General features: G+C 39.5%; 1 protein-coding gene across 1 annotated transcript in view; it reads left to right on the plus strand.

The window, feature by feature from the left end:
• Nucleotides 1–407: 407 nt before the first annotated feature.
• CSMD1 (CUB and Sushi multiple domains 1) overlaps nucleotides 408–25,889 on the plus strand; it is a 1,672,960-nt gene continuing 1,647,478 nt past the window's right edge. The window contains exon 1 of the mRNA XM_047092364.1: nucleotides 408–476. Within this exon, the coding sequence (XP_046948320.1) occupies nucleotides 408–476 (69 nt within the window). The remainder of the gene's footprint in view (nucleotides 477–25,889) is intronic.

A 25,889-nucleotide genomic window follows, 5' to 3' on the forward strand; every position in this document is an offset into this window, starting at 1 on the left:
CAGCTTTAGAAATAATGAAAAAACAGCTTTAAAATAAGCTCGGCCCGGATGTGGTGGACCAGACAGAAGAACGTGGAGAGGGAGGTATAGATAATAGATGTGGAAGGGGACCGCAGTCATGGAGGGCACTGAGGAGGAGAACACTGGAGAAATGTTTTAATACTTCTTAAGTGTCCCGAAGATAAAGCAAAGATAAAAAAAAAAAAAAAAGCAAGGAGCATGAGCACCTCTCTTCCTGAGTAGGTCGTGTATATGAGGAGGTATGAGGCATCTTCACAGATTCCGGTGAAATCCTTCCCGGTCGGAGTTCAGTAGCTCAGTTAGCAGCATGGTTTGCTAGAACCATCAACGGGAGTCAATTCACCAGTCTCTGGTCTTTGCTGGATCAGCTTATCCAGGCTTACGCCATGGGGCTATTGCAGGTTGATCATGGATCTCAGGCAGAGTCCCAGAATGTTTTTCCTGATCCAGGTGAGGTATGTGTGATTCTGAGTCTCAGGGTCAGGATCCTGGGAGTCAACCTGCCGGGAGCCTTCAGCTCAATGCTACAATGCTTAGCAGTCTCCAAAGATGCCCTCAGAGAAAGGAAATGGACCCATAGATTCTAGATATTTGTGCTCTGCTCCTTCAACTTTGAGAAAAAGGGCTTTCCTCAACATTGCTATAAATCCAGTTAGAAAATGGGTAAACCTGTGAAAAGATGTTTCACTGGAAAGAGTATACAGGTGAAGAACACACACGAGAGAAGATGCTTGGCATTAGTAGCCATTAGGGAAGTCCACATTAAACCCACATGATACCATTGCCCATTTAAAATACAAAATAGTGATAGCCACCCCCAAAGAAAATAATAAATAAAGGGCTTCGTCCAGGGGATTGGAAGTTTCTCCCGGCTCTAACTTGCTATTATCTTGCATATATAGATCATGAAAAATAAGAAACAAAAATAAGGCTGGGATCATGTAGTGAAGGCTTGCATCACCAAAAAGACTAGAGTCCCTGTGGTTGATTCAGAGTGTCTATAGTTGGAGAAAACCCGGTGCCTCTCTCCATATATTCTCCAGCTCACCTCATCGGGCCAGTAGAGCATGGCTGTGTGGTTGAGTCCCTTCTCTGTACGAAGTCATTTCAGTCAATTCTGTGCTGAAGCAGAGAGAAGTCTTCAGAAAAAAAAAGAAAAGCCTTCTCAACATGGAACAGGAAAAAGTATTGAGTAAAATTCCTTAAGAGTGGCTTCATTTTTATTTCCCTTTTGTGTCTCTTTTTGGCCAACCGATTTGGAATACACACCGTCACCCATGTTTCAAGGCCGTAACAAGTGTCCTACCCCCGTGTTTGCCACTGCGGGGGCTTGTTTGTTTCCTGAGCTTGAGTCCCCAGTGGAAAAGGGCTGTGACCACGCTCCCTGGGAATCATGAAGCAGAAGGTGTAGTGAGGAGTAATTGCACAACATTTCACACGGTGTTGAAACGGTCCTGAAAACAGAACACAAAAAGAAGTGACTGCTGAAACGGATTTTATGTTTCTGAAGAACACGATGTGAGAAATAGTAACCCTTCGGACTGACATTGTTGGGCACATGAATATCATCTTTACATTAGTATTCACCAGGGGGACCAGCGAAAGTGCGTGGAAAACCCAGATGCGCTTTTCACCATGGGAAGGCACCAGACTACAGAAACCAAGTGCCTCGCTGGAGAAAATAAAAAGAAATTAGCGTGATGAAGACAAAAGTGTGTCAATGTGGTCTTTTGGTAAAGCCTAATCCTTTCCCTCAGCAATTTTAAGAACAATGCATGCTCCTAAATATTGTCCCCTGTGCCTTGTCTCATTTCCTCTGTGTAATTCAGTGCTCTGCTATTTTTAGAAACGCCTTATTTGTCTGCAAAGGAGGAATGTGTATTACATTTGCTATTAATTATCGAAAAAATCATTCCAGTGTAACTTTGAAAGCGTGCCAAGTTACTAGAAACTGTTTGTGGATTTATTTGAGGGATTTCATTTCCTTTGCAGTTTACATATTTCATCATAATATGTTTGAAGTCAGGAAGTGCAATCTGTGTGCAGTTTCTCCAGCCCCAATTTTTTTTCTTTTACTATAAAGTGTAAATACATGTATTTATTTGACCCACACAGGCGGATGATGTATCTGTTCACCAAATGTGAGCTTTCCTAACAGAGCAAATTAATGTCGATTGTATCATAATAATACTGTAGATTGGTGTAGCTACGTAGAAATTTTTGGTTAATGCCACCATGTTAGAAGACAGCAACTGTGATCGTATACATGCATTGTTATCTCCCTGCTGACAGGGAAGTTTAGACAACTTATATTACCCACCACTCACAGCAACAATTCCTAATACTTCTTTTGGATTTTGGGTTGCCAAGATTTCACGTTCTTCTAAGAAAGCAATTTATCTTCATCTGTATTCTCCTTTCTATTTAAAGTTTTTATTTTCAGGTAATTTTAGATTCACATGCGATGGTAGAAAGTAAATCAGAAAGATGTCCTGTATCTTCACTCGGTTTCCCCAGTGCCAACGTCTTAGAAAGGCGCAGTATGATATCACAACCAGGGTACTGAGGTTAATACGGTCAAGATAGAGAATGTTCCCGTCACCGCAAAGACCGTGTTCCAGCCACACTCATGTTCTTCCTGAGACCACCGCCACTTAACCCTGGGCAAATATTAAACTGCACTCCATTTTTATCATCCTCTTATCTCAAGACTGTTGTGTACATTGAATCACAGGGTCTGTAACCTTCGGGACTGGGTCTTTCCACTCTGCATGGCTCTGGGAGACTCACCCACATCGTTACATGTAGGAAGGAGCCAGTGGTCTGTTCCTTTCTCTTGCTGAGTGGGGCTCCATGTGATGGATGTACCACAATTACCCATTCTCTCGTCCAGGAGCATCTGGGTTATTTCCGCTTTTGTCTCTTCCAAACAATGCTGCTATACACATTCGTGTGCAGCTTTTTGCATGAACATGCTTGCATTTATTTATTTTTAATTAAATAAATGTTTATAATATCACGGGCTCTATCCCCTAGGCTGCACCTTTTGTTTCTGTGGCTCATTCATTCCGTAACCGGAGGCCTGTATCTCCTCTCCCCTTCACCCATTTGGCCCATCCCTTTGCCCCCATCTTCCCTGTACAACCATCAGTGTGTTCTCTGTATTTATAGGTCCGATTCCGCTTTTTGCTTCTTGGTTTATTTCTGCATTTTTAGGTTGCACATACAAGTGAAATCATAGGGCATGTGTCTTTGTCTTTACATGTATACACATCCACATATACATGCACACCCCCACATCTTTATCCGTTCATCTGTCCACGGACACTTGGGTTGCTATGTGTATTCCTCTGTTTACTGCCACATTATTTACCCTGAACTGTCTGTATCTCTAGGACGAATGCCCAGTAGGACAAGCAGTAGGTTGCCTAGGACTTGCAGGTTCAGTGTCTTACACAAACCGTGAGCTGTGTTCCAGAGTGTCTGTACCATTTTATGTTCCACCGGCAATATTTGAGTGATCCATTTTTCCCGCATCCTAAGCAGCATTGAATATTATCACCAGTGTGTTTGTGTGTTTGTTTCACGTAGCCATTCTGATGAGGGCGTAGTGGATTTGCATTTCTCTGGAGGCCAATGATGTTGAACATCACACCCTGTGCTTCTTGGCCACCTGTACGTCTTCATCAGTGACATTTCTCTTCATTTGCCTTGTTCCAATCGGGTTGTTTTTGACAGATGAGCTTTAAGAGTTCTTTATACATTCTAAATACTAGTCCTTTGTCAGATGTGTATTTTGGAAACACTTGCTGCCAGACTGTAGCTTGTCTTTTAATCCTGTCAACCAGATCACTCACAGAGCAAACATTTTTAATTTTGATGAAGCTTGATGAACTTTTTGTTTCATCAAGTTGATGAACAATTTACGGTTTCTTCCTCTTATGGAATGTGACTTTGGTGCCAAGTCTAAGAATTCTTTGCCTAGCTGTAGATTCTGAAGATTTCTTCCCACTTTTTTTTTTTTTAAAGAAAGTTTTTTATACTTTTTACATTTTATATTTAAGTTCATGATTCATATTGAGTTAATTCCTGTATAGGGTATAGGACTTGCTTCCAGGTTCTTTTAAGCCTATGGATGGCTAGTTGCTCCAACACAATTTGTAAAAAGGCTGTCTATCCTACCTTTATTGAATTGCTTTTCTACCTTTGTGAAAAACCGATGGGGCAGATCTGTGGGAACTTATTTCCAGATTCTCCTTCTGTTCTACCGATCTATGTATCTATCATTCTGACAGTACTACACAGTTTTGATTTTAGTAGCTTATGCCGTAAGTCTTGAAGCTGGTTCTTCCGTTTCCTTCTTTTTAAAAATCGTTCTAGCTATTCGAGAATGTTTAAATTTTAGAATGTTCTTATCTATAAATATAGAACGTTAAGCTCAGACTTTTAAAGGGATTTCGTTAAACCTGAATATCAGGGGCACCTCGATGGCTCAGCTGGTTAAGTATTCGACATCAGCTCAGGTCATGATCTCACAGCTCATGAGTTCAAGCCCCGTGTTGGGCTCTGGGCTGACAGCTCAGAGCCCGAAGCCTGCTTCGAATTCCGTGTCTCCTTCTCTCTCTGCTCCTCCTCCACACATGCTCTGTCTCTCTCTCTCTCTCAAAAATAAATAAACAAAAAATTAAACCTGGATATCAATTTTGAGAGAATTGATATTTTTATGGTATTGTGTCTTCCAACATGGTATAGGTCTCCATTCATTTAGATTCTATCCCCATATCACCAGTGTTTTGTGCTTTTCAACTTGTAAACCTAGTATGTGTTCCCTGAGATTTGCAGGTAATTATTTTGGAATGCTTTTTTTTAAAATTTTTGTAACGTTTATTTATTTTTGAGACAGAGACAGAACATGAACAGGAGAGGGTCAGAGAGAGAGGGAGACACAGAATCTGAAACAGGCTCCAGGCTCTGAACTGTCAGCACAGAGCCCAACGCGGGGCTGGAACTCACGGACTGCGAGATCATGACCTGGGCCGAAGTCGGATGCTTAACCGACTGAGTCACCCAGGTGCCCCGGAATGCTTTTGAATGGTACTGTTAGCTCTAGAAGTTTCTTTGTAGAGTCCTTAGGGTTTTCTGCATAGACAACCATATCATCTGTGCATGGTTTTACTTCTTCCTTCTGATCTTGTAATTTTATTTCAGTTTCTTGCCATATTGCATTGGTTGAGAATTTCCAGGGGTATGTTGGATAAGCATAGTGAGACTGGATACATTTCTTTTTCACAATCTCTGGAGGAAGGTCTTTCACCATATAATTATAGCTACACATTTTTTTTGTAGATACTCTTTGTCAATTTGAAGAAGTTCCCCTTGATTCCTAGTTTTCTGAGTGGTTTACTCTGAGTGTGTGTTGAATTATGTAAAATGTGTTTTTGGTGTTGACATGACTTTTATTATTCTTGTAATTTGTATTTTTTAGCCTAATTAATATGGGGGGTTATATTAAGTGTTTGTAAATTTTCTTATTCACGTGAAACTCACATAATACAAAATGAACTATTTTAGGGTTAATAAACAAGTAGCACTTAGTATATTGCAGTGTTGTGCAACCATCCTTTCTATCTAGGTCTGAAACAATTTTATCACCCAGAAAGGAAACAGTCACTTCCTGTTCCCCTGATCTATTACTCCAACCTTGGCAAATGCCAGTGCGCTTTCTCTGTTTATGGTTATACCTATTCTGGATTTTTTCTATACATGAAATCATACATCATGTAACTGTTTGCATCTGGCTTTGTTTATTGAGCATAATGTTTTTGCCATTCATCCGTGTTGTAGTATATGTCACTGTTTCATTCATTTTTATGACTGTAAAGTCTTTAATCAGGTATAAACAAAATCTGATATAAGATTTTATAAGATATAAAGATATAAGATTTTATATCAGATTTTGTTTATCCATTTGTTAATGAAATCGAGGTTTTTTTTCTACCTTTTGGCTATTGTATTTAAAGCTCCTGTAAACATTTAAATTCAGGTATTTTTTGAGTACCTGTTTTCAATTCTTTTGGGAATGTATCTAATATAGTGGAATTGTTGGGTCACATGGTAATCCTTTGTTTAATTTTTGCATACAGCAAAACATTTGTCCACAGGCACTGTACAATTTTCCATTCCCACCAGCAGTGTTGGGAATGCAACAAAGCAATGAACGTTACCATTTTTCCATATTCTTGTCAACACTTGTTATTTTCCTTTTTAAAAATTACAGTTATCCTAGTGGACGTGAAGCCGTACTTCCATGATGTTTGGATTTCCATTTCCCTATTGACCAATGAATGGAGCATCTTTTCATTTACTTGTTGGATATTTGTGTATCTTAGGAAAAAATGTCTGTTCAAGTGCATTGTGAATTTTTTAATTGTCTCATTCTTGTCAAATTGTAAGTGATATGTAATATATAATATGATATATAATATATATGTGTTATATATATATATATATTCTAGATGGTAGATACTTATCAGATATAATTCTAGATGGTAGATACTTATCAGATATAATTTTTGTTTTCTCTCATTCTTCAGGTTGTCCATTCACTTTTGATAATGACATTTGGTACTCAAAAGTGGTTACATTTTTTAAAAATTTTGATGGTTCAATTTATCTGATTTTTTGGTATTGTTCATGCTTGTGGTGTCATATCTAAGAATCCGTTGTCAAGTGCAAGGTCATGCAGATCTGCTGCTTTATTTTCTGCAGAGAGTTTTATGGTTTTAGCTTTTATATTTAGGACATTTATCCACTTAGAGTAACTTTTGTATATAAAGATGAAGGGATTCAAATTATTTCTTTTGCATGTGGATATCTAAGTGTCCAAGTACCATTTGGTAAGGAGACTGTTGTTTCCCTTACTGAGGGCTCCTGCCAGCCTTTCTAAGAATTAATTTCCCGTAGAAGTCTGGGTTTATATCTAGACTCTCCATTTTATTTCATTTGTCTGTATGTCTCTATTCTTACACCAGTACCACACTCTTGATTACCATAGCTTTACAGTAAGTTTTTAAATAAGAAAATGTAAGTACTCCCACTTTGTTCTTTTTTGATATTGCTTTGGCCACTTGGGGCCACTTTGAAGTCCATATGGCTTTTCAGATTGAATTTTCCATTTTTGCAAAAGAGGCAGTTGGAATTTTGTAGGTATTGCTTTGAATTCATTGATCACTTTGGGTAGCATTTCCATCTTAACAATATTAAGTCTTGCAATGCATGAGCGTGGGGTATATTTCCACTAATATAGGTCTTTGATTTATTTCTGCAAATCCTTACAATTTTCAGCGTAAGACTTTCACCTCCTTGGTTAAATTGTAATACTAAGTATTTTATTCTTTTAGAGGCTATTGTCAATAGAAATGGTTCCTCAATTTCTTTTTTTCTTTTTTAGATTGTTAATTGATGGCATATAGAAACACAACTAATTTTTCTGTGTTAATCTTATCCCCTGCAACTTTGATCGATTTGTATATCAATTCTATTCACTTTCTGTGCAGATTCTTTGGGATTTTCTATATGTAAGATCATGTCATTTGAGACAGTTTGACTTCTTCCCTTTTCACTGGATGCCTTTTTATTTCTTGTCTATTTTCTCTGGCTAGAGCTTTGAATACAATGTTGAAGAGCAGTGAGGAAGTAGGCATCCTTGTCTTCTTGCTCCTGTTATCAGGGGGAAATCATTCTTCTTCCTCTTTTTTTCTTACCACTGAATATAACGTTACTTTACTTCATATTTTGTATTGAGGAAGTGCCCTTCTAGTCCTAATTGTTTGAGTATTGTTACCATGAAAAAAAGTGTTGAATTTTATCAAATGCTTCTTTTTGTTTCTTTGCATTGGAGAGGTGATGGGGTATTATATATTTGTCATTTTTTTTTTCTACCAACGTAGCATATTACGTTGGATAATTATCTTCTGTTGAACCACCTTTTCATTGCTGGGATAGATCCTATTTGGTAACTAAGTATGATTATTTATTTATTTATTATTAATAATTACCGCTAAGTATGATTTTTTTTTACATTTTCTGTTGGGTTCAGTCTGGTATTGCATTGAAGAATTTTTTATCTATATTCGCAAGTGATAATGGTCTGTGGGAGTTCTTTTGTGTGTGTTGTCTTTGTCTGTTGTTGGCATTAGGGTAATACCAACCTCATAGAAAGAATTGGAAATATCCTTCCTTGTTCTGTTTTTGAAAGAATTTAAAGTTACCTTACAGTCAGCTCTTTAAACATGTGGTAGAATTAACCAGTGAGGGAATCTGGTACTGGAATTTTCTTTTAGGGGAGGTTTTGGATTACTGTTTGAATCTCTTCACTTACTACAGCTCTGCTGAGATTTTCCTGTATCTTCTTTATTCAGTTTCAGTGCATATGTGTTTCTAAGAATTTGTCCATTTCTTCTACGGTGTGTAATTTTGTGGGATAAGAGTATTTATAGAATTATCCTTTTTATTTGCCCAGTTTTAGTTATCTGTGATTTTAGTTATTTGTGTTTTGTCTGTTTCTTTTGCTTTAGGCTACCTAAAAATTGTTAATTCTTTTTGATCTTTTTGAGGAAACAGCTGTTGGTTTTATTGATTCTATTATGTTTTCTATTATTTTTTATTTATCTCATCTGTGTATTATTTCATTTTACCTGCTATGCTTTAGTTGCTTTTCCTTTTGTTTTTATAATCACTTAATGTGTAGTTAGGTTGTTGTTTTGAGACCTTTCTTCTCTTTTTAAGTTACGTGTTTACAGCTATAAATTTCCCAATGAGCACTCTTTCACTCTCTTATATTTTTGTGTGTTGTGGTCCTCTTTTTACTCAGATGTAGGTATTTTAAAATTTCCCTTGATATTTTACACATTGATTGTACTTAACTTTTTAAATTAGTAATTTTATTTGCACGTATTTGTGAATTGTCCTCCTGTTACTAATTTCTAGCTTTATTTCATGATGATTGGAGAAGACATATTAAATTATATATAATATTTAATATATATATACTAATTTTAAAAATTAAGTACAACCAATGTGTCAAATATCAAGGGACTATATTAAATACATTAATTATATATATATTAAATATATATTTATATATAAATTTATAATATAATATATTAAATATTAGATATTATTTAAATATGTTTCATTCATTTAGACCTGTTTGTGATCCAACATATGGTTCCTTTTGTACTTGAGAAGAATATTTTCTGCTGTTAGTGGGTGGCATGGTCTATGTGTATCAATTCTGTCTTGTTGATTTATAGTTTTGTTCAAGTTGTCAATTTGTTCAGTGATCTTCTGTCTAGATTTCCTATCTGTTATTGAACGGGAGTATTGTAGTCTCCAAATACTATTGTGCAACTGGCCTTTTCTCTTCTGCGTCAGTATTTGCTTCACAGATCTTACAGCTCTTTTGTTTGGCGCATAAATACTTATAATTGCTATGTCTTCTTGACGAATTAATACTTTTATCAGTATCAAGTATCATTTTACCTTTATAATTGTTTTTTGAGTTAAAGTCTCTTACTTTCTGATATTAATACAACCAGCCCAGGTCTCTCCGGTTACTCTTTGCCTGGCATCTTTTTCGAATTTTTTAGTATGAATTTAACTGTGTCTTTGGGTATAAAGTGAATCCCTTATATACAGCATATAATTGAATCATGTATTTTGTTTTTGAGAGAGAGAGAGAGCCTGTGTGTGAGCATGCGCACAAGTGGGAGAGAGGAGGAGGGAGAGTGTGAGCGAGAATCTTAAGCAGGATCCGGGTCTAGCACAGAGCCCAACTGGGAGTTCAATCTCATGACTGTAAGATCATGACCTGAGCTGAAATCAAGTCTGATGCTTAACTGACTGAGCCACCCAGGCGCCCCAATCATGTAGTTTTAAAAAATCTATCTTGTCCATCTCTGCTTTTTGAATGCAAAATGTAATCAATTTACATTTAAAATAATCTCCAATAAGAGAGGGCTTACTTTTGACATTTGCTATTTGTTTTCTAAATGTCTTAAACTTTTTTTCCCTTATTTCCTCCACCTCTGCCCTCTCTTGTGCTTATTTTTTTCCGTAGTGTTCCATTCTGATCTTTTTCCTCACATTTACATCTGTGTATATTTTTCAGTAACTTTTTTTTTGGTAATAACTATAGAGATTACAATTAACATCCTAAAATTATAACTATCCTGTTTAAATTGATGCTAACAGAGTATCAAGAGTGTAAGAAATTCTGCTCTTCTACAGCTCTGAATTCTCCCTTGGTGTTAATATTGTTACAAATTACATCTTTATACTTTGTGTGCCTGTTAACATAGATTTATAGTTATTGTTTTATACATTTGTCTTTTAAATCATGTAGAAAAAGAAGGAAGTTAGCCAAAAATAGAATAGCGGTGTCTGTAATATTTGCTATTTGCCTTTGCTGGAATTATCTATTACGTTGTACGACTTTGAGTTACTGTCTCCTTTTATTTCCACCAGAAGACCCCCCATTGGCATTTCTCCTAGGGCAGGTGTGCTCACAAGGAACTCTCTCAGCTTTTGTTTATTCATGAACATCTTCATTTTTACTTCTGTAAAGGGAGCTTTTGCTGAAAAGAGAATACTTTATGCCAAGTTTGTTTGTTTTTCCTCAGCTCTTTACAGATAGCACCCGTGCCATTTTACCCTTGGCTTTTGCTTCTTGCTTGCACTGAATCCAGCAATCAAGCAGACGTGAAAGATTAGGGATTCTCTGGTCTTTCCCTAAGCATGTATATGATTCGCTCATTTCCCACTATGCACAGTGCTTTGGGATGTTCTCATTTTCCAAAGAAATTCTCTCCAGCTCTTCTCTTCCCAGACTTTAGGTGCTCTACTGTTTAATTTTTTTTTTAACGTTCATTTATTTTTGAGAGAGCGAGCCAGAGTGCGAGAGGGGGAGGGGCACAGAGAGAGGGAGACACAGGATCTGAAACAGACTCTGGGCTGTGAGCTGTCAGTACAGAGCCTGATGTGGGGTTCGAACTCACAGACTGCGAGATCATGACCTGAGCCAAAGTTGGACGCTTAGCCAACTGAGCCACCCAGGTAACCCCGGTGCTCTACTGTTTAAATTAATCGTAATATTTTGTGCCGGGTGGCTTTGGTTGTTCATTTGCCTTAAAATGTTTTTCAGGAATGTTCACTGTTTTCTGCGTTGAGTTATATGTGAGGCAAAATAAAGACAAGTTATATGTGAGGCAAAATAAAGACAAGTTACCCAAAGTAACACAGACAAATGAAATAAATTCTTCAATGTACTCAGTGATTATAGGCCATCTCAGTGTGCCTTAAAGCTGAAGTTATTAGATAACATTGTTGATTTCTTCTATAATAAACTTTACTAGTTCTCTGTTTACAACGATTTGCAAATTAGGTGTGGCCCTGAAAATCAAACAAACTCAGAATACGTGGGAAATGGGTTTTTGATTAGTCAGTAAATGTGTTCATCAGTTAAGGTCAAGTCCTTTAAGCTTTGCATCCATGATATGATAATATATAGCAATAGCTCTTCAGAGTCTGACCGCGTCATTCAAATTAGAATCCAAAATAATAGTAGCCTTATATAATCATGCCAGACCTGACCTTTGCCACACCTAAGGTTACTTCTCAGACTTCATTTCCTCCTATGCTTCCATTCACTCAGCTCACTGACTACTGCCGGAGAGGAAGAAATTTTCCTCTATTCAAGATTCTTCTAGCTGGACTAATAATTAATATTCCATGAGACAGATGCATAGGAGAAAATCATATCTAGCTTTATACATCTGAGGAATCCATACAGGTGTGAGATTCCAAAGACAGGAAAAATGAAGTATATACATGATCCTAAGTTACAGAGAGGTGTAGGGATCTGGGGATACAAAGGGGAGAAAGGCCATTAGTGGGAAGATGAGAGGAGATATTTGGAAAACTAAGGTTGCCCTGTTATACACGTAAGTTTCTTAAGTAAATAGGAACCTCTGTTAATAGCTTTCTTCCTGGTACAGGCCTTCTGCCTAATTATTTTCAGGCATGTTGCGGGGCGGGGGTTCAAAGTTTCTCCCTGAGTCTTTGTCTTGATTATTTTTAGCTCAAAAGAATCTGCATGCCATTGTGTCCCATTTTGGTGCAGTCCTCCTTGGCCGCTACACCTTCATGTTCTGCAGATATCTTCAGGAAATGCTCCTTACTTCCTTCTTTGCTCAAGGTCACCCCCCCCCCCCGAAACCTAACTTAACTTTCACTGCCGTTGGCAACTCCCTTTCCCCCTTACTCTGTCATCGGTTTTCCTCCATAACACCTCTTGTCTCCTAACATAGCACGCAATTAGTGTGCTTATTGTGGTCATTGTTTATTGTTTACCTCTGCCCTGAAATGCACAGTGCCACAGGGCATGGATCTTTGTCTTCCGTGATAGAACTCAAGGGGCTAGAACACGGAAGCAGCTGATAATCAATATTTATTTGATGAATGCCAGAAAACACTTTTTCCCCATGCCCAATAAATGAAATAGCTGAACTCGAATCCATATTTTATTGTTGAGGTTCTTTCAGTGATTAATTTTTACATGTCAGTTTTAATTTTATTATACATATGAGTGGCTGTTGTGTTTTTCTTAGGGAAATGATATTTTCATTTAACGTCTCTTCATGCCTTACTTAGGCTTTATATTCCCTTGACATTTCAACTAAATTGTTAAGGTGATTACATATCATGTTTTCTATAACAAATACAACAAATTTATGCACGTAGAAGCTACTTGGCAAACACTTAATTTAATGAATTGAACTGTTTGTTTCCTTTTAAAATATTAGTTGAAGCATACGTTACAATTTGAGTTTCTTTTTCAAATTCTGATCACCAAAGCTTTTACTTCAATTAAAAATAAAAATAAGCTAGGATTCATGTCTGTACCTTCATGCTTCCTTTCTACATAGACAATTAGTTTTGTAGCATTCACTTTCCATCACTTGGCTTTGTCCTGTTTCCTGGAGCCACTTTTAAAACCTCTGAGGGTGGCTTGGAGACAGGAGGTTGAGTGGGAACTGAAATCAGCCAGAACATTAACATGAAAGGAGCTCCTGTTCCGTTATAATTACAAAGAACAAATTTGCAGGAGAAAGGAACCCAAGTTCATGAAAAAGGTAGCTGTCTACATTTAAGAAGACGTTTTGATAAAGTCAGAAGAAGCAAAACTGAGTCTTAGTTAGACAAGGTCCTTAGAATTATTAATGGAAAAGAATCTGTATGTCTCCTTTGATGGACAAACGTCATGAGGATTGAGACAACATTACGAGAGATTGGAGGTATGTCTATATGCTTGATTAGCCTCATTTATAAGTAATTGTTAGTTATGTGTTGTCTGAGAGAGAGAGCAAGAGAGAGAGAGAGTGAGTTTGGCCAAAGTCTACCTTCCAAAGTTGTCTGTCTGGATATGCAGAAGGGGCCCAATAAATAACCTTCTTCCCTACCTAAGGTATGAATAGACTAAGAAATAAGTCAAATATATATGGTTGAGGGGAACCAGTGAACATCAGCAAACATCAGTTATTACCAATTAAGCTAATGTTAGACAGTTTAGTTGATACTTACAGTACCTAGTTTTCCCTGTATGAAGCTTTTGCATTAAATCATCATCATTTCTCTCTCTCCCCCATTAAACCCCATTCACTAAAGCTCATCCACACCTTTGCGTGTGCAAACCCTCTCTCTAAAAGGGCACAGAAGACTGTATGCTGCTTAAGAATGGGAGAGAGGAAGGAACCGTGTTCCCAATTTCCATTTCCCCTTCCAAACTCAGAAAGCAAATAATTTACTCTACCTCCTGAATTAGGAGGGGAAAGGGGTGGGTGGAGAGAGACCAGAGATATTATCCTAATGAGGTTACATTCACATGGAAGGGATGGATGTTTCAGAACCATTCATATCCTTTCCATATACATCTGTATTTACTTGAGATTTGCCTGAGCCACTGCCTGAGCTGAATTCTGGAGAAAGACTTTAGGTACACTGGCAGTGCTCGACCCAGCCCAGCCCAGAGTAATGGTTTAAAGTTATGACAACAGATAATGCCATAGACAAATAGAAAATGCACCAAACAAATGTCGTGTTAAATTGGTCCCAGAAACCCCATTGGTTTCTGAAGCTTGTTATGAGACTTTTGGAGGTTACTTTCAAACTCAGAGAACTGTATTCAATTAGTGTGCAGAACCAACCCTAGTAACTCGGATATCAAAACCCTGATCTTGAGAAAATGAACCCAGCTCAATCCTAAACTATCCTCAACGACGCACTTTGGAGAAAAGCGGCGACTGAGATATTTTTCATGAATAACAATATGAAAATTGTACGTCTTCCTCAGGATCCTAAAAGCATGACCCTTGATAAAGACTCATTATTTGCAAACGCCTCAATTCAAATTCAAAAAGTTATTTAGCATGCTCTGTAGTTCCAGAGAAGTATGTTTGAAAATAGATTTTCCTCCGATGTTTCCTTCTTGCCATTTGTGTCATGATTTTGTTTTCAGCCCGGGGCAACTGAGCTGCCCAAGAATCATATTGAGATCAGGAACCCCTGCAGCTGACTGACAACGCTGAGCTGTTATCTAGGACTATTTTAATGCGCGTCATAAATCACAAAGCAAAGTTTCTATTTTGAAACAAATAGAAACACTCAGGATCAGGGGTTCCTAAAATCTGTTTTAGAACGTCTGTTGCCTATAAACCTTTCCTTTGTTTAAAACTCAGGTTTCAGGGGGCGCCTGGGTGGCGCAGTCGGTTAAGCATCCGACTTCAGCCAGGTCACGATCTCGCAGTCTGTGAGTTCGAGCCCCGCGTCGGGCTCTGGGCTGATGGCTCAGAGCCTGGAGCCTGTTTCCAATTCTGTGTCTCCCTCTCTCTCTGCCCCTCCCCCGTTCATGCTCTGTCTCTCTCTGTCCCAAAAATAAATAAACGTTGAAAAAAAAAAATTAAAACTCAGGTTTCAGAACTTGCCTAGAGAGGGAAATAACACGATATGCATCCACACAGAAACAGACAAGTTACTATGGTGAATTAAATCACAGTAATGGAATTTTCCGTGATAGGAAGAAGATTGTACTTTCCATGTGTTTTTGCTGCGGCATGAAAAATAACCATCAATCTACTCAATAGTCTACTGAAAGTGAAACTTTTAATTTAGTTGTGCATTAGTGATTGTCACCTTTCATCAGTTCCTTGGTGGGCCGTGGATCAAATTATCCTTTACCCTTGTCAGATTTTTGTAGATAAGAAAAGTCATTTACTTGATCTCTAAAACCATCACCTGGTATTATCACCAGATAGTCTGCTTTGGAAAGTTTTACTAAATGGCCTGAACTTGTGGCGAGGAAACAGACAGAGCTCTGTCTCACTTTAATGAGTCCCTGCGACTGGAGTGGCCCTGCCTGCTGAATCTGGGGAGGGTCTGTTCTTGGCCAGTTGGGCACGTTGGTTCTCTCCTGTGGGCTGACAGAAGGGGCCCCGCTGGTCCCACTCCACCACAAGACCCATTTCCCCCCAAAGCAAAACAGAGAAAATATCAGAAAGGAAGTCTCATGTGCTTGTTTCAAAAGAGCTTTACTGATGTTAATAAGCTAGACTTAAAAGAAATGTCCAACTGGGCTGCATAGTTCCTGCTCTCCCGATATCTGAGACTGAGTTCCTTTTCTGAGATCATTTCTCCGGTAGCCCCCTTAGACTTTTATGGTTCTTTTGAAGACTCCTATTAATGTCATCTCTCGATTCTTTACAACTGGGAATAGAATCGATCACTTCTTCCCCTGCCTCTCCTTATCTCCTGTCTTGCTAGTTCGATTGGAAGATGGTGTTGCAGGGTTGACAATTCGGGCTCCTGCTGACCGTGCAGCTACTTTATATCTCAGAGGAAACTCGAGACTGAGGCATGTTCCAAGTCAGCCTCTCATCTAGGTCAGTGACTCGACCACAGAATGGACTCAGGGTCTTCCGTCATGTCTGAGAGTCCCAGATTTGCGACACAACCTGTGTCCCTGGCCTGCAGGCCGTCGTCTTCCTAAGCTAGGGTTGTGTTCAGTCTCAGAGCCTGTTGTGTTCAGTGAATCAAAATGGTGTCCCATAGTAAACATGCCCCTTCCCAGAGGGGGAGGAGATGGGTGGGTTTCGTCTAACTCTTAAGTGGTTGGGCTAGAGATAATAACGACAGGCTGTCATCATGCACCTGGTGGAAACTGAGATGGTGCACATGTCCACGGGAGACGTGTGAGACTCTGCGAGGCTGCTGATCACGTGGACTTCATCTTGCAGCTGGGGACACGGGAGCTGCTAACCAGCAGGGGTTGGGTCCTTGGGTGTCAATGTGGAGAATGACGCTGAGTTGAGAAACGACGGAACGTTCTTCTTTCTTCTCTGAGCCACCTGTGTTTGTTCCAAGTTTTATTTTCTACAAGTGATTATAACCAAGCTACGCGGGGGGAAGAGCTGGAATTTGTGATGGCACAGGTTGTGATGGTCCAGCGCGCAGGCCAGGCTTTGAGGCAGGCATTCCTCGTGGACTTACTGATTTTAAAATCCCGGGCGCCATTAGAGAATGGTTTTAATAATCTTCTTTCCTGGACATGCCAACAGTTGATTTTTGTTTTAATTGAGATATGATGGACCTACGGCATTATACCGGATTCAGGTGTACAACATAATGATTCAGTATTTATATATTGCAGAATTATCACCCCAGAAGTCTAGTTAACATCCAGCACCATACATAGCTATCAAATTTTTTCTTGAGATGAGAACTTTTTTTTTCTGCAATGACAACTTTTAAGATCTACTCTCTTAGCAACTTTCAAATATGCAATGCAATGCAATATTAATAGCTATATTCACCATGCTGTACCTGACATCCCAAGACTTATCGATCTCATAACTGGAGGTAGCTTTTGACCCCCTTCACCCATTTTGACAACTAACTCTTGATAATTAAATACTTTTTTTTATCATGTATTAATTTTCCCTTTGCTCTATGCCAGCTATATGACATTCTTTACTTTGTACGCTTTCGATGGTATGGAAATTTACACATCACTATGATTTTTTCGTGGTTGAAAGCAACGTGTACATTTTAGCCTCAGCCTTTGTAGTGCCATCCATTTAGCCTCACATGATAGTTTCCTCAGACATTCCAATAGAGCTAAATGTTTTCATTTACTGTGCCAAGCTCTGATCAGTTAAAATTGCAAATGACCCCTTATCTCCATGTCCATATTCTTTATGGTTACAAATACTTAAGTTAGGAGTATAATCTCCTGTTGCATTTAAAAACTTGAAGCAAAGCAAATGAAATTAGTATGTTCTTGCAAAACAGATCCACACTTATGTGAATATTCGTTATCTAGGGAAAAAGCTACTCCCCTCCCCACCCCACCCCTGGTTTTATTTCTGATCTCAAACCTTGGAAGGTAAACTTGGGTAAAACAAAAAGGAATCGAATCTAGATATAACTGAACAAAACCATGTTTAAAGGAGAGGGGGAATTTTTGTGCCCTCAAAGTTCTAATTAGAAATCAGTAAAATAAAAAACACAGGCAAAGCCACCTCTAGACCTTATATTCTTCCAACTCAAGGCCCCAGATTTGAAAGAACATTAGTTCTCTTCAGCCAAAGTAGCTGTTACTGGCAATCCTAATCCTCCATGGAATTTCAATATCATGCATGATTTCTTCAGAAGTATCACCAAACCAAGATAAACTAGGGGACAGAAGCCAGGGCTTTGCTGTCTTGCCTGCAGCGTAGGAAGCTGAAAGGGCATAAAAACAGATGTAGACACGTGGTAAAGATCGATTACAACAACAGATCCATAAATGGAGCTTTTCTTTCCGATATTTCCAGAGCTGTTTGTCAGTGTCTCCGTCTTGTTTGTGCCTATTTAGATATAATGTCACTTCGTTTAAGATGTGAGAAATTCTGATACCAGTCGAGTTCCCAATAGATTTATCGTTAATCAGCTGGGTGATAGCACCCCCTGGAGTTGTGCAGTATAGTGCCCCCAGTCCCACGCCTAAAAATATTATTGTAACCCCAAATCCCCTTTTTAAGTACTAACTCATATAATAGCTTTGGGTCAAAAGACTTATTTGAGGAATACAACTGAAACTAGAAATAGTTTTTGGCTTTCTCACATGCCCACCTATAAATAGAGACACATAAGCAGAATCCAGTCTTCAGCTCAGATACAGAAACACATTTTTTTGTTTCTTTCTCAATTTACATAATTACCTGTCTCCTCACAAAGAGCAGTAGGAGCGCTCTAAGGATTTAGAAACTGTCCTTTGCTTCTGTAATACAGTTTGTAAGAGTTATTCTTTTTAGAAAACAGAAGGAAGAAATAGTATAAGGTTTCTACATTGTGGCATAATAGAATGAGCGTCAGTGTTAAAATGAAATACTCTGGTTCACTTTCCCCTTCCCCTGCTTATGGGTATGTGGGTGTGACTTTGGTCAAAGCACCCAACTCTTTAGTTTCCCCACCAGCAAAAAGAGGAATGCCAAGGTCTATCAAGATCCCTGCGAGGACAGAACATTTATGGAAAGTGCTTGCCATATGGTGAGTATTCAGTGCGTATTGTAGCAATATCCTCTATCAGATACAGCCGTCAGCCTGGCTTTTCTGCTCCTGTATACTGAATGTTTAATTTGTGCTAGGCATTGTACTCAGCCCTGAAACTGGAACACCAGTCTAGGAGGAAGACATCTGCCCTCCTGTGGCTTTCAGTCTAGAGCTCTTATCTCTTCATGAAAAGATTCAGAAAATAATGATGGGTTATCAACAATGACGCACTCTTCTCAAATGCGCTGGCTGATAGAGCAGTTGAAGCCCACAAGAGAGATTTGGGGCCAAGGGAAATAGGTAGTCACAGTGTAGGGAATATGGTAATGGGATTGATACTTCATGGTTCTGATGGACTAAGCATCAGTACCAAGGAACTCCTGGATTCGCTCCTGACTCAAATCAATCTAAGGTATATATGGAAACAAATTCTTTACACACTGATGCTGTTACCACAGTAGACATGCATCCTTCCCCACCGTCCATAAAATGCACTTAACAAGTAGCCAGATCCCAGGTCTCGCCAAACACTGAATCTGGGACAGTGGGCGTCATGATGTCTCTCTACCATCATATCGGGGACTTTATAGTACCACCCTCAAATTCCCTACAAAGTCACTACCTAAAATCACAAAGACTCGGGGTAAAAACATGATTGTAAGTGTCAAAATTCTGTTCAAAGATGAAACCTAGTAGAATGTGAAATCAGCCCTGTAAATGATGACATAGATCATAGTTTTCTATGTGCAGCCACCGTGCCAAAATTACATTTTTCTTCCAGGTGGACACGAAATCCACGTACAAATCTCAACATCATTCCGTTGAGTAGCAGGGGGGGAGGTTAATGGTCTGTGCCTGTATGAGAGAGGAGGGCCACAGAGAGAATCTCATTGTCCTTATGCTCCTTGGGTGGACTTTCCATCACAGGGCTAATGGCCAAGGCACCATTGAGGGCCAGTGAGTGACCAAGACCCTCCGTGAAGCCACTGAGGGTCTGGGTGGCAGAATCATCTCCAGATTTGAGGAAGTGGGAACAAGAGAGACCTTAAATTGAGACCTGTGGCATGTCAGGAGTCTTACAGGTCTCCGTGGTCTATTTGCCCAAAGCACAAATACATACAAACCCTTTAAAAAATAAATTTACATGCAACTTCTTGGAGACCAATTCTTTTATATTAAATCTATAAAATAGCCCTTAAGATTCTAACGTATGTCACCTCAGTCAATTATTCTGCATAGTATTAAAGAGTGGAAAACTCATGACATGTTTATTTTTCATTTTTTAGCATTTACTTGCTAATTTGGGGAAGGGTAAAAAATACCTGGTAATTTGTCATGCCTTCAGACCCTAAATCTGAAAAGCTTCCCTAACTCCAAAGGACCTCGTCCATTAATGCTCTCCTTTACCTTCCTTGCAAACAGTTTACCCTGGCTCCGTTCTTCCTGACGCATATTGGAGCGTAGGGTTTTAGCATGACTTTTGAACATTTCAGTTTCTCTTTGGCGGTAAACTCTCACTAGATGTTAAGAGAGACCATAATATTAGAATTTTCAAATATCTCTCGATGATCTAGAAATCATTTCCTGCGGTTCAGGAATGAAGGAAATCCGGAATGGAAGTGTAATGATAATCCACCTGCCCAGAAGGGGCTCGTGCAGAGGATAGGATAGGGTTGCTGGTAGAAATTCTGAGCACCCAGGGAAAGACTCAGCTGGTAGTTTTATTTTGCCTTTCTTAACAAGGAACACTAACCGGATTATACGGCATCGTGATTAAACTATATCAGTTAATATCTTAGATTTTTTAATGCTCTGTTTAAGGGAAACTTAGTTCCCTCCATTGATCCACCACCATTACCTTGAGAGCCTGGTTTAGGCTTCTTTTGACTTCTCATGTGTTAAAGCAAGAGTATGAAATAACATTATTTCAAGTTTGGGGAACAATTCAATCCTACTTGTCCGTAATGATGTGTTTCATTACTAGGAATTGCATTAAAAGATAAAGAAATATCTGACATCCAATTAAGAATGTTAATTGTGCCGTCTATGGAGAGAAAGAATTCCCTGAATTGATGAGTATGGTTTGTTTCTGTGAGAAAAGTAGAATTGGCTTCAGGATAATTCGCAGTATAGAAATGCAGATTTGAAGGTTCTGAAAGAAAAGACTCCGATTTAGATGGGAACCTGTTTTAGGCAAAAGGTCATCTATTTAAAGAGCATCACTGTGGGATCTGGGAACCACAATAAAGTGGGGCTGTGCTTGTTTGTTTTGTGTTAATTTGATTTGTTTAGTGCTATAATAAACACCGCCATTCAAAATCTATGAAGTCAAATAATTCAACAATTCAATGTTGGTATTTCAAGTACCTTAGTGTGCTTTAAGGGACCATACAGGCTGGGCACCAAGCAGGTGTGGGTGCCCCCCAAAGGCACCTTCTAGAAATCACCACAACCTTGCAAAATCACCCTCATTTTCCATTTGTGGAAACTGAGGCTACTATTGACCAGGTGACCTATTCAAATCCCTAGCGCCCCATGCTGGAAATTCATCACACTTTGGTTTTGTTTGATTCGGAGACCAATGCTATTTTGCCCCTACACCGTGCACAAAGTTCCTCCAATTTGTCCCTGCGGAGTAGGTAGACATTGAATGAGTTTATTACCATTAATGTAACAATTTCTCAGTTGGTGAAATCATGACAGTATTAGAATGAACTAAAGCTTCCTCCCCTGGGTGCAGTAGCTAAGGAAACAACATTGACATCATATCTGTGCGGTTCCAGGTCTGACTCACTGCAGCTTTCCCTTGCCCTGAATTATGACCCCCTTTTAGAACGAAAAGGCAGAGATGCCAATATACCAGGAAGATTGCAGAGGAAAAATTTAGCTTCAAATAAAGCAGGGACTACTTAAGTTAGTCTCGGGAGCTCTCGCCAATCAGGCTGCAGAACAGCATGGAGATTGCAGGGCCCCTCTTCTCGGCATACTAATGACAACACCCCAGTCTGAATGCCCTGGGTAATCAATCGCCTGGCTGGAGTATGATTGAAGTTCCTTCTAGTACCACTACTTTATACTTTTGACGACTCTGTCCACCTGAGTGTGTATATCGATTAAATTTATGCCACTGTCATCCCTACCCCGCACGCATATGCCTCAACTTGACCACGTGCTTCAATGATTGAACACTGATCGCCAGACACTGTTCTAGAATGGGGATATACACAAGGCGGGTGGTGCCCTCACGCTTGAAAGGGTTCCACAGCAGTTACAGAGACAGGTAGTCAACGAGTACACAAGTAAACAGGATATTTTCATGAAATGCCAAATACAACAAGGAAATACAAGAGGGTGCAGGGTAGTGAGGATCGATGTGGGGGGGGGGGTTGCTGATGGAGATGAGAGTCTGCACTGCAACCTGCGTGGAGAGATGTCACATACGGGAAGATCTAGGGGAAGGGCACTCAGGACAGATGGATAAGCATGTGCGAAGGCCCCGAGGCTGTGGACAAGCAGAGTGTGTTCTAGGAAAGGAAATAAATTAAGCAGATCAAGCCCACGTGTAGTGATGAAAACAGACTTTACTGGAGGGAAGAAAGACCCTATGTTTTATATTTGTAGTCCGGTGAAAACCCCATTTTCTATTATAAGCACTAGAAATCGGGCATCCGTGCTTCATTTGTAATCTAACAGCTACCTGGGTGGCCTCGTTCATGGGCTGTGAAATCATTAGGGATGAACTGATTCCTTGGCATCATCTCAGGCTCATGAGCCTCTGGCTTTTCTACATTTTCTCTCTGCTCATGTTGTGAGTAATCTCCCATAAGTGTTTGGGATTAACACTAAACCAAGCACCCTAAGGCTCTCAGCTACAGTAGCCAATATTCAGCTGCTCTTGGCGCTCTGAGAGCTATAATGCTTCTAAAACTTCCTTCAGGACGTGTCGTTCCTAGAAAATGCCCGAAGACCTTAATTTTAAAACACCTTAATCAAAGTCCTACGAAGGGCATTTTTGAGTCAAGATCCTTGTGCAATTAATCATCTTACAAATAATGCAGGCCCTGAAATAATCGATGAAACCGTGGAAGATAATGTGGAGTTTAATGCATATTTGATTTGTTTACCGCTTCAAAAAGTACTTATCTGATCAGGGAAACTTCCTCTTCCATCTCTGAAATTTGAGAGCTGCTGATATTTGAAATTCCGGATCCACTTAAGAGTATGCCATATTCCTTAGTCATTAGAGACAATGAAAAATTCAAGCGAAGTTTACAGCTAACTATTTTTTGTTTCTTTAACTTCAGAGTTAGGACATTGTTACATCAAGAGGAGGAGGTGATTTTTAGTCCTGTAGCAAACCTACGGGTGTGTGGTATTGTCTTTCCATAAAAATGTCAAAATAGGAGAAGCTTTGGAGATAGAAAATCTGGTCGTACAGAAGTAAAATTTCCCTTGCATAGAAATGTACATAAGATACGACAAACGTAAATTGTTGTTTTCATGGAAAGGATACAGGGAATGAATGGAGATGGCTGCTGAGTATAATAAATAGTTTTTAAAATTTTTCCTGAATTGCATTGTTTTCAAAATAAATCAGTGTTGCACTTGTCGCAGCAGAATATAAACTTGTTTATATTTTCTGTGTGTCTTGCCTGAGATTCAGCTGTGATGTTCGCACAGCTTCTGCTCATTCTCTGTATTTACACACAAGCCTATTCTTTCCTCTACATGGGCCAGGTAGTTGGAATGTAAATATATATTCCCAAATCTTCGCATCTCTGGGTTATTCCTCTGCAGCCCGGGTGATCATTTGTCCTGTGACTGGTTTCAGCGTCGGTAGAATTCAGTATGGAGTAGCCTTTCCTGGAATGGCTTCCTTCCCATACTGAACATAATAGACCATATCTCCCTGGAGCCACTGAACCAAATCTCGTGTCAAAATGCCCTAGAGAGGAAAACATTTGCTCTCACAATGGGATTTACATAGCAAAGGCATTACCTTATCGTAAATCTTTGTCTGCATAAATCTTGTCACACCTATCAAAACAAAAGCTAGGCTAGCTTCTACCTGAAAGGCTGTGCAAGGATTAAATGAGATAGTATACGCCAAGACCTTGGCACATGAGTTTTGCAAAAATGACTACTACTTTCTAAGAATGGGTCATCGGGTCCAGAATTGGGGCAACAACACTGTCAACAACTGTGGCATCCGGGAAGGCATTTGTTGATACACACACTCGTTCATCAGATGCTTCGGCCAACCAGAATGAATCACAGATGAATCATCTCAGCAAATGCTTTCTTTGAGGAAATGAAAGGTGTATGCTAAGTAGGAGAACAAATTAGACAGTAAGCATTTAGGAGGGGGTACAGGAACCTTCAGAGCAGAGGTTTTTTTCATCTCAGAAATGCCAAGGACGTACGGCCACGTTCTCAGCTGAGTGTTTTCCGAGAGTGACTTTCAGAGTAGGGAACTGTCACAGGGCACAACACGCCCTGTATCTGTCAGAATGTGCGCTCCAGCCTTCATGGGTACACACCCCTGTTTAACCGGCATCGTCTCTACCCTCACCGGGACTCGGTGTTGCCAGTGGGCTCTTTAGGGAAGCAGCGGTGGTCTTATGGACCTTCTGAGAATAAAAATCAGGATCAACAAGCAAACAAAACAAGACACATCCTAGATCCAGTTTTCCTGGCTGTTATTCATTCTGTAGGACCGGACACTACGGCTCTGAAACAAACCGCTCACGTACATCGGGTGACACAACGCCACTTTAAACAGTGTCGGGATTAGTGAAGTGTTCGGGAAAGTGATGGCAGTGATAGATCAGTTTTAAAGAAAAACTGAAGTGAGAGTTTCCCAATATCTGGATTTCATGGTGCGATCTAAGCTATTCACTAAAGTTTGATCGGTACTCAAGCCTAAGACGGATTGCATTTAGTATGGGGCTGGTCTCTAGTGAGGTGTTTTGGGGGGACAAACACCCGTCTCTGGCGTCAGAAATCCCTACTTTGTTTCTGAGAAACTTGGGATGACTCTCCACTTCCACCTGCATTTTCGTATCTATACCCTTCATGTCGCAGGACTGCCGTCTGGCCAACTGTGATTCCGCGTGAAAATGTAGTTTGAAAACAGTGCCTCGCTCCCAAAGTCTACGAGAGGATTAAAATGCCTGCTGGTAATCCTCTGTGTGGGAAGCCGTGCTATTGAGGATCTCTAAATTGGGTAGAAATCTACACTAAATTAACTCTGCATGAGTCCCTGACACCTAACATTCTGTTGATTACTTCAGAAGGAACCAAGTATTTCCTAAGGTATAATTTAGCTGCTAGATGATTTAGATACCAACTTCTTTTGTTTTCCGAGCTTCAATGAGATATAACTGATACAGAATGTTGTTAGACGCCCATCTCTTAAAATTGCGGCAGGTATGGAACTTTTCTGACTTGGTTTGCTTGAATTCTAGCACCTCACAAACTATCTGTGGGTACAGTTCTGTGTGTTTCCACGTGACATGCATTTAAGGTATGCGTGCAACGCATATCATTACATACATACATTCTTTTTCTTCCATTGCCATTGGCGTTTGATTTCAAGGTAACTTCCATCATCAGAACTTGAAGAAGGAAGACCAGTAGACATTTCCTTCAGTAACAAGTGAGCTTTCGATCCTGTAAAAAACAACACAATTTTCACTAAAAGATTAAAATTATCCGCAGGTTGCTTCAGTGCCCTTAGGAAATATAACTTAAAAAAGTACTTACAGTCGATGCCTGTTGAGCAATATGTTGATGCGCGATTATGTTTATAGTATTTAAAAATGCGTCTACTAAATTTCCTTCCAGTTAAAACAATCTGCTTCTTTTAAGCTGTTTTTAAGGCCGACATTTAAATCAAGAAACATAGATTTAAGCCATTTAAAAAGAAAACATTTGTAAAATATTTGAGGGTTGTCTGTAGCAGACAAGCGCCTGTTAGAGTAGGATAACTAAGAGGGGACAGTCGTATGAGGGAGATAGGCAAAAGTCTTTGCTGGGACGTTTGAGGAAGAGCCTCCACCTTGGCGTTTGCTGGTGGTGGGGCTACGGGAAGTCCCACACTCTCTGTGTAAGTGCGTGTGAACCCAGAAATGTACATAGATGTCATGTATCATCCACCTACATTCATCTGTGGCTTTACTTTATTCAACTAAAAGAACATTTTGCTATTGAAGCAATCTTTA

This window comes from Lynx rufus, unplaced genomic scaffold (assembly GCF_022079265.1).
Source record: "Lynx rufus isolate CCGP_SWC_20201006 ecotype Redwood Valley unplaced genomic scaffold, mLynRuf1.p SCAF_3, whole genome shotgun sequence".
NCBI classification, from domain to species: Eukaryota; Metazoa; Chordata; class Mammalia; order Carnivora; family Felidae; genus Lynx; species Lynx rufus.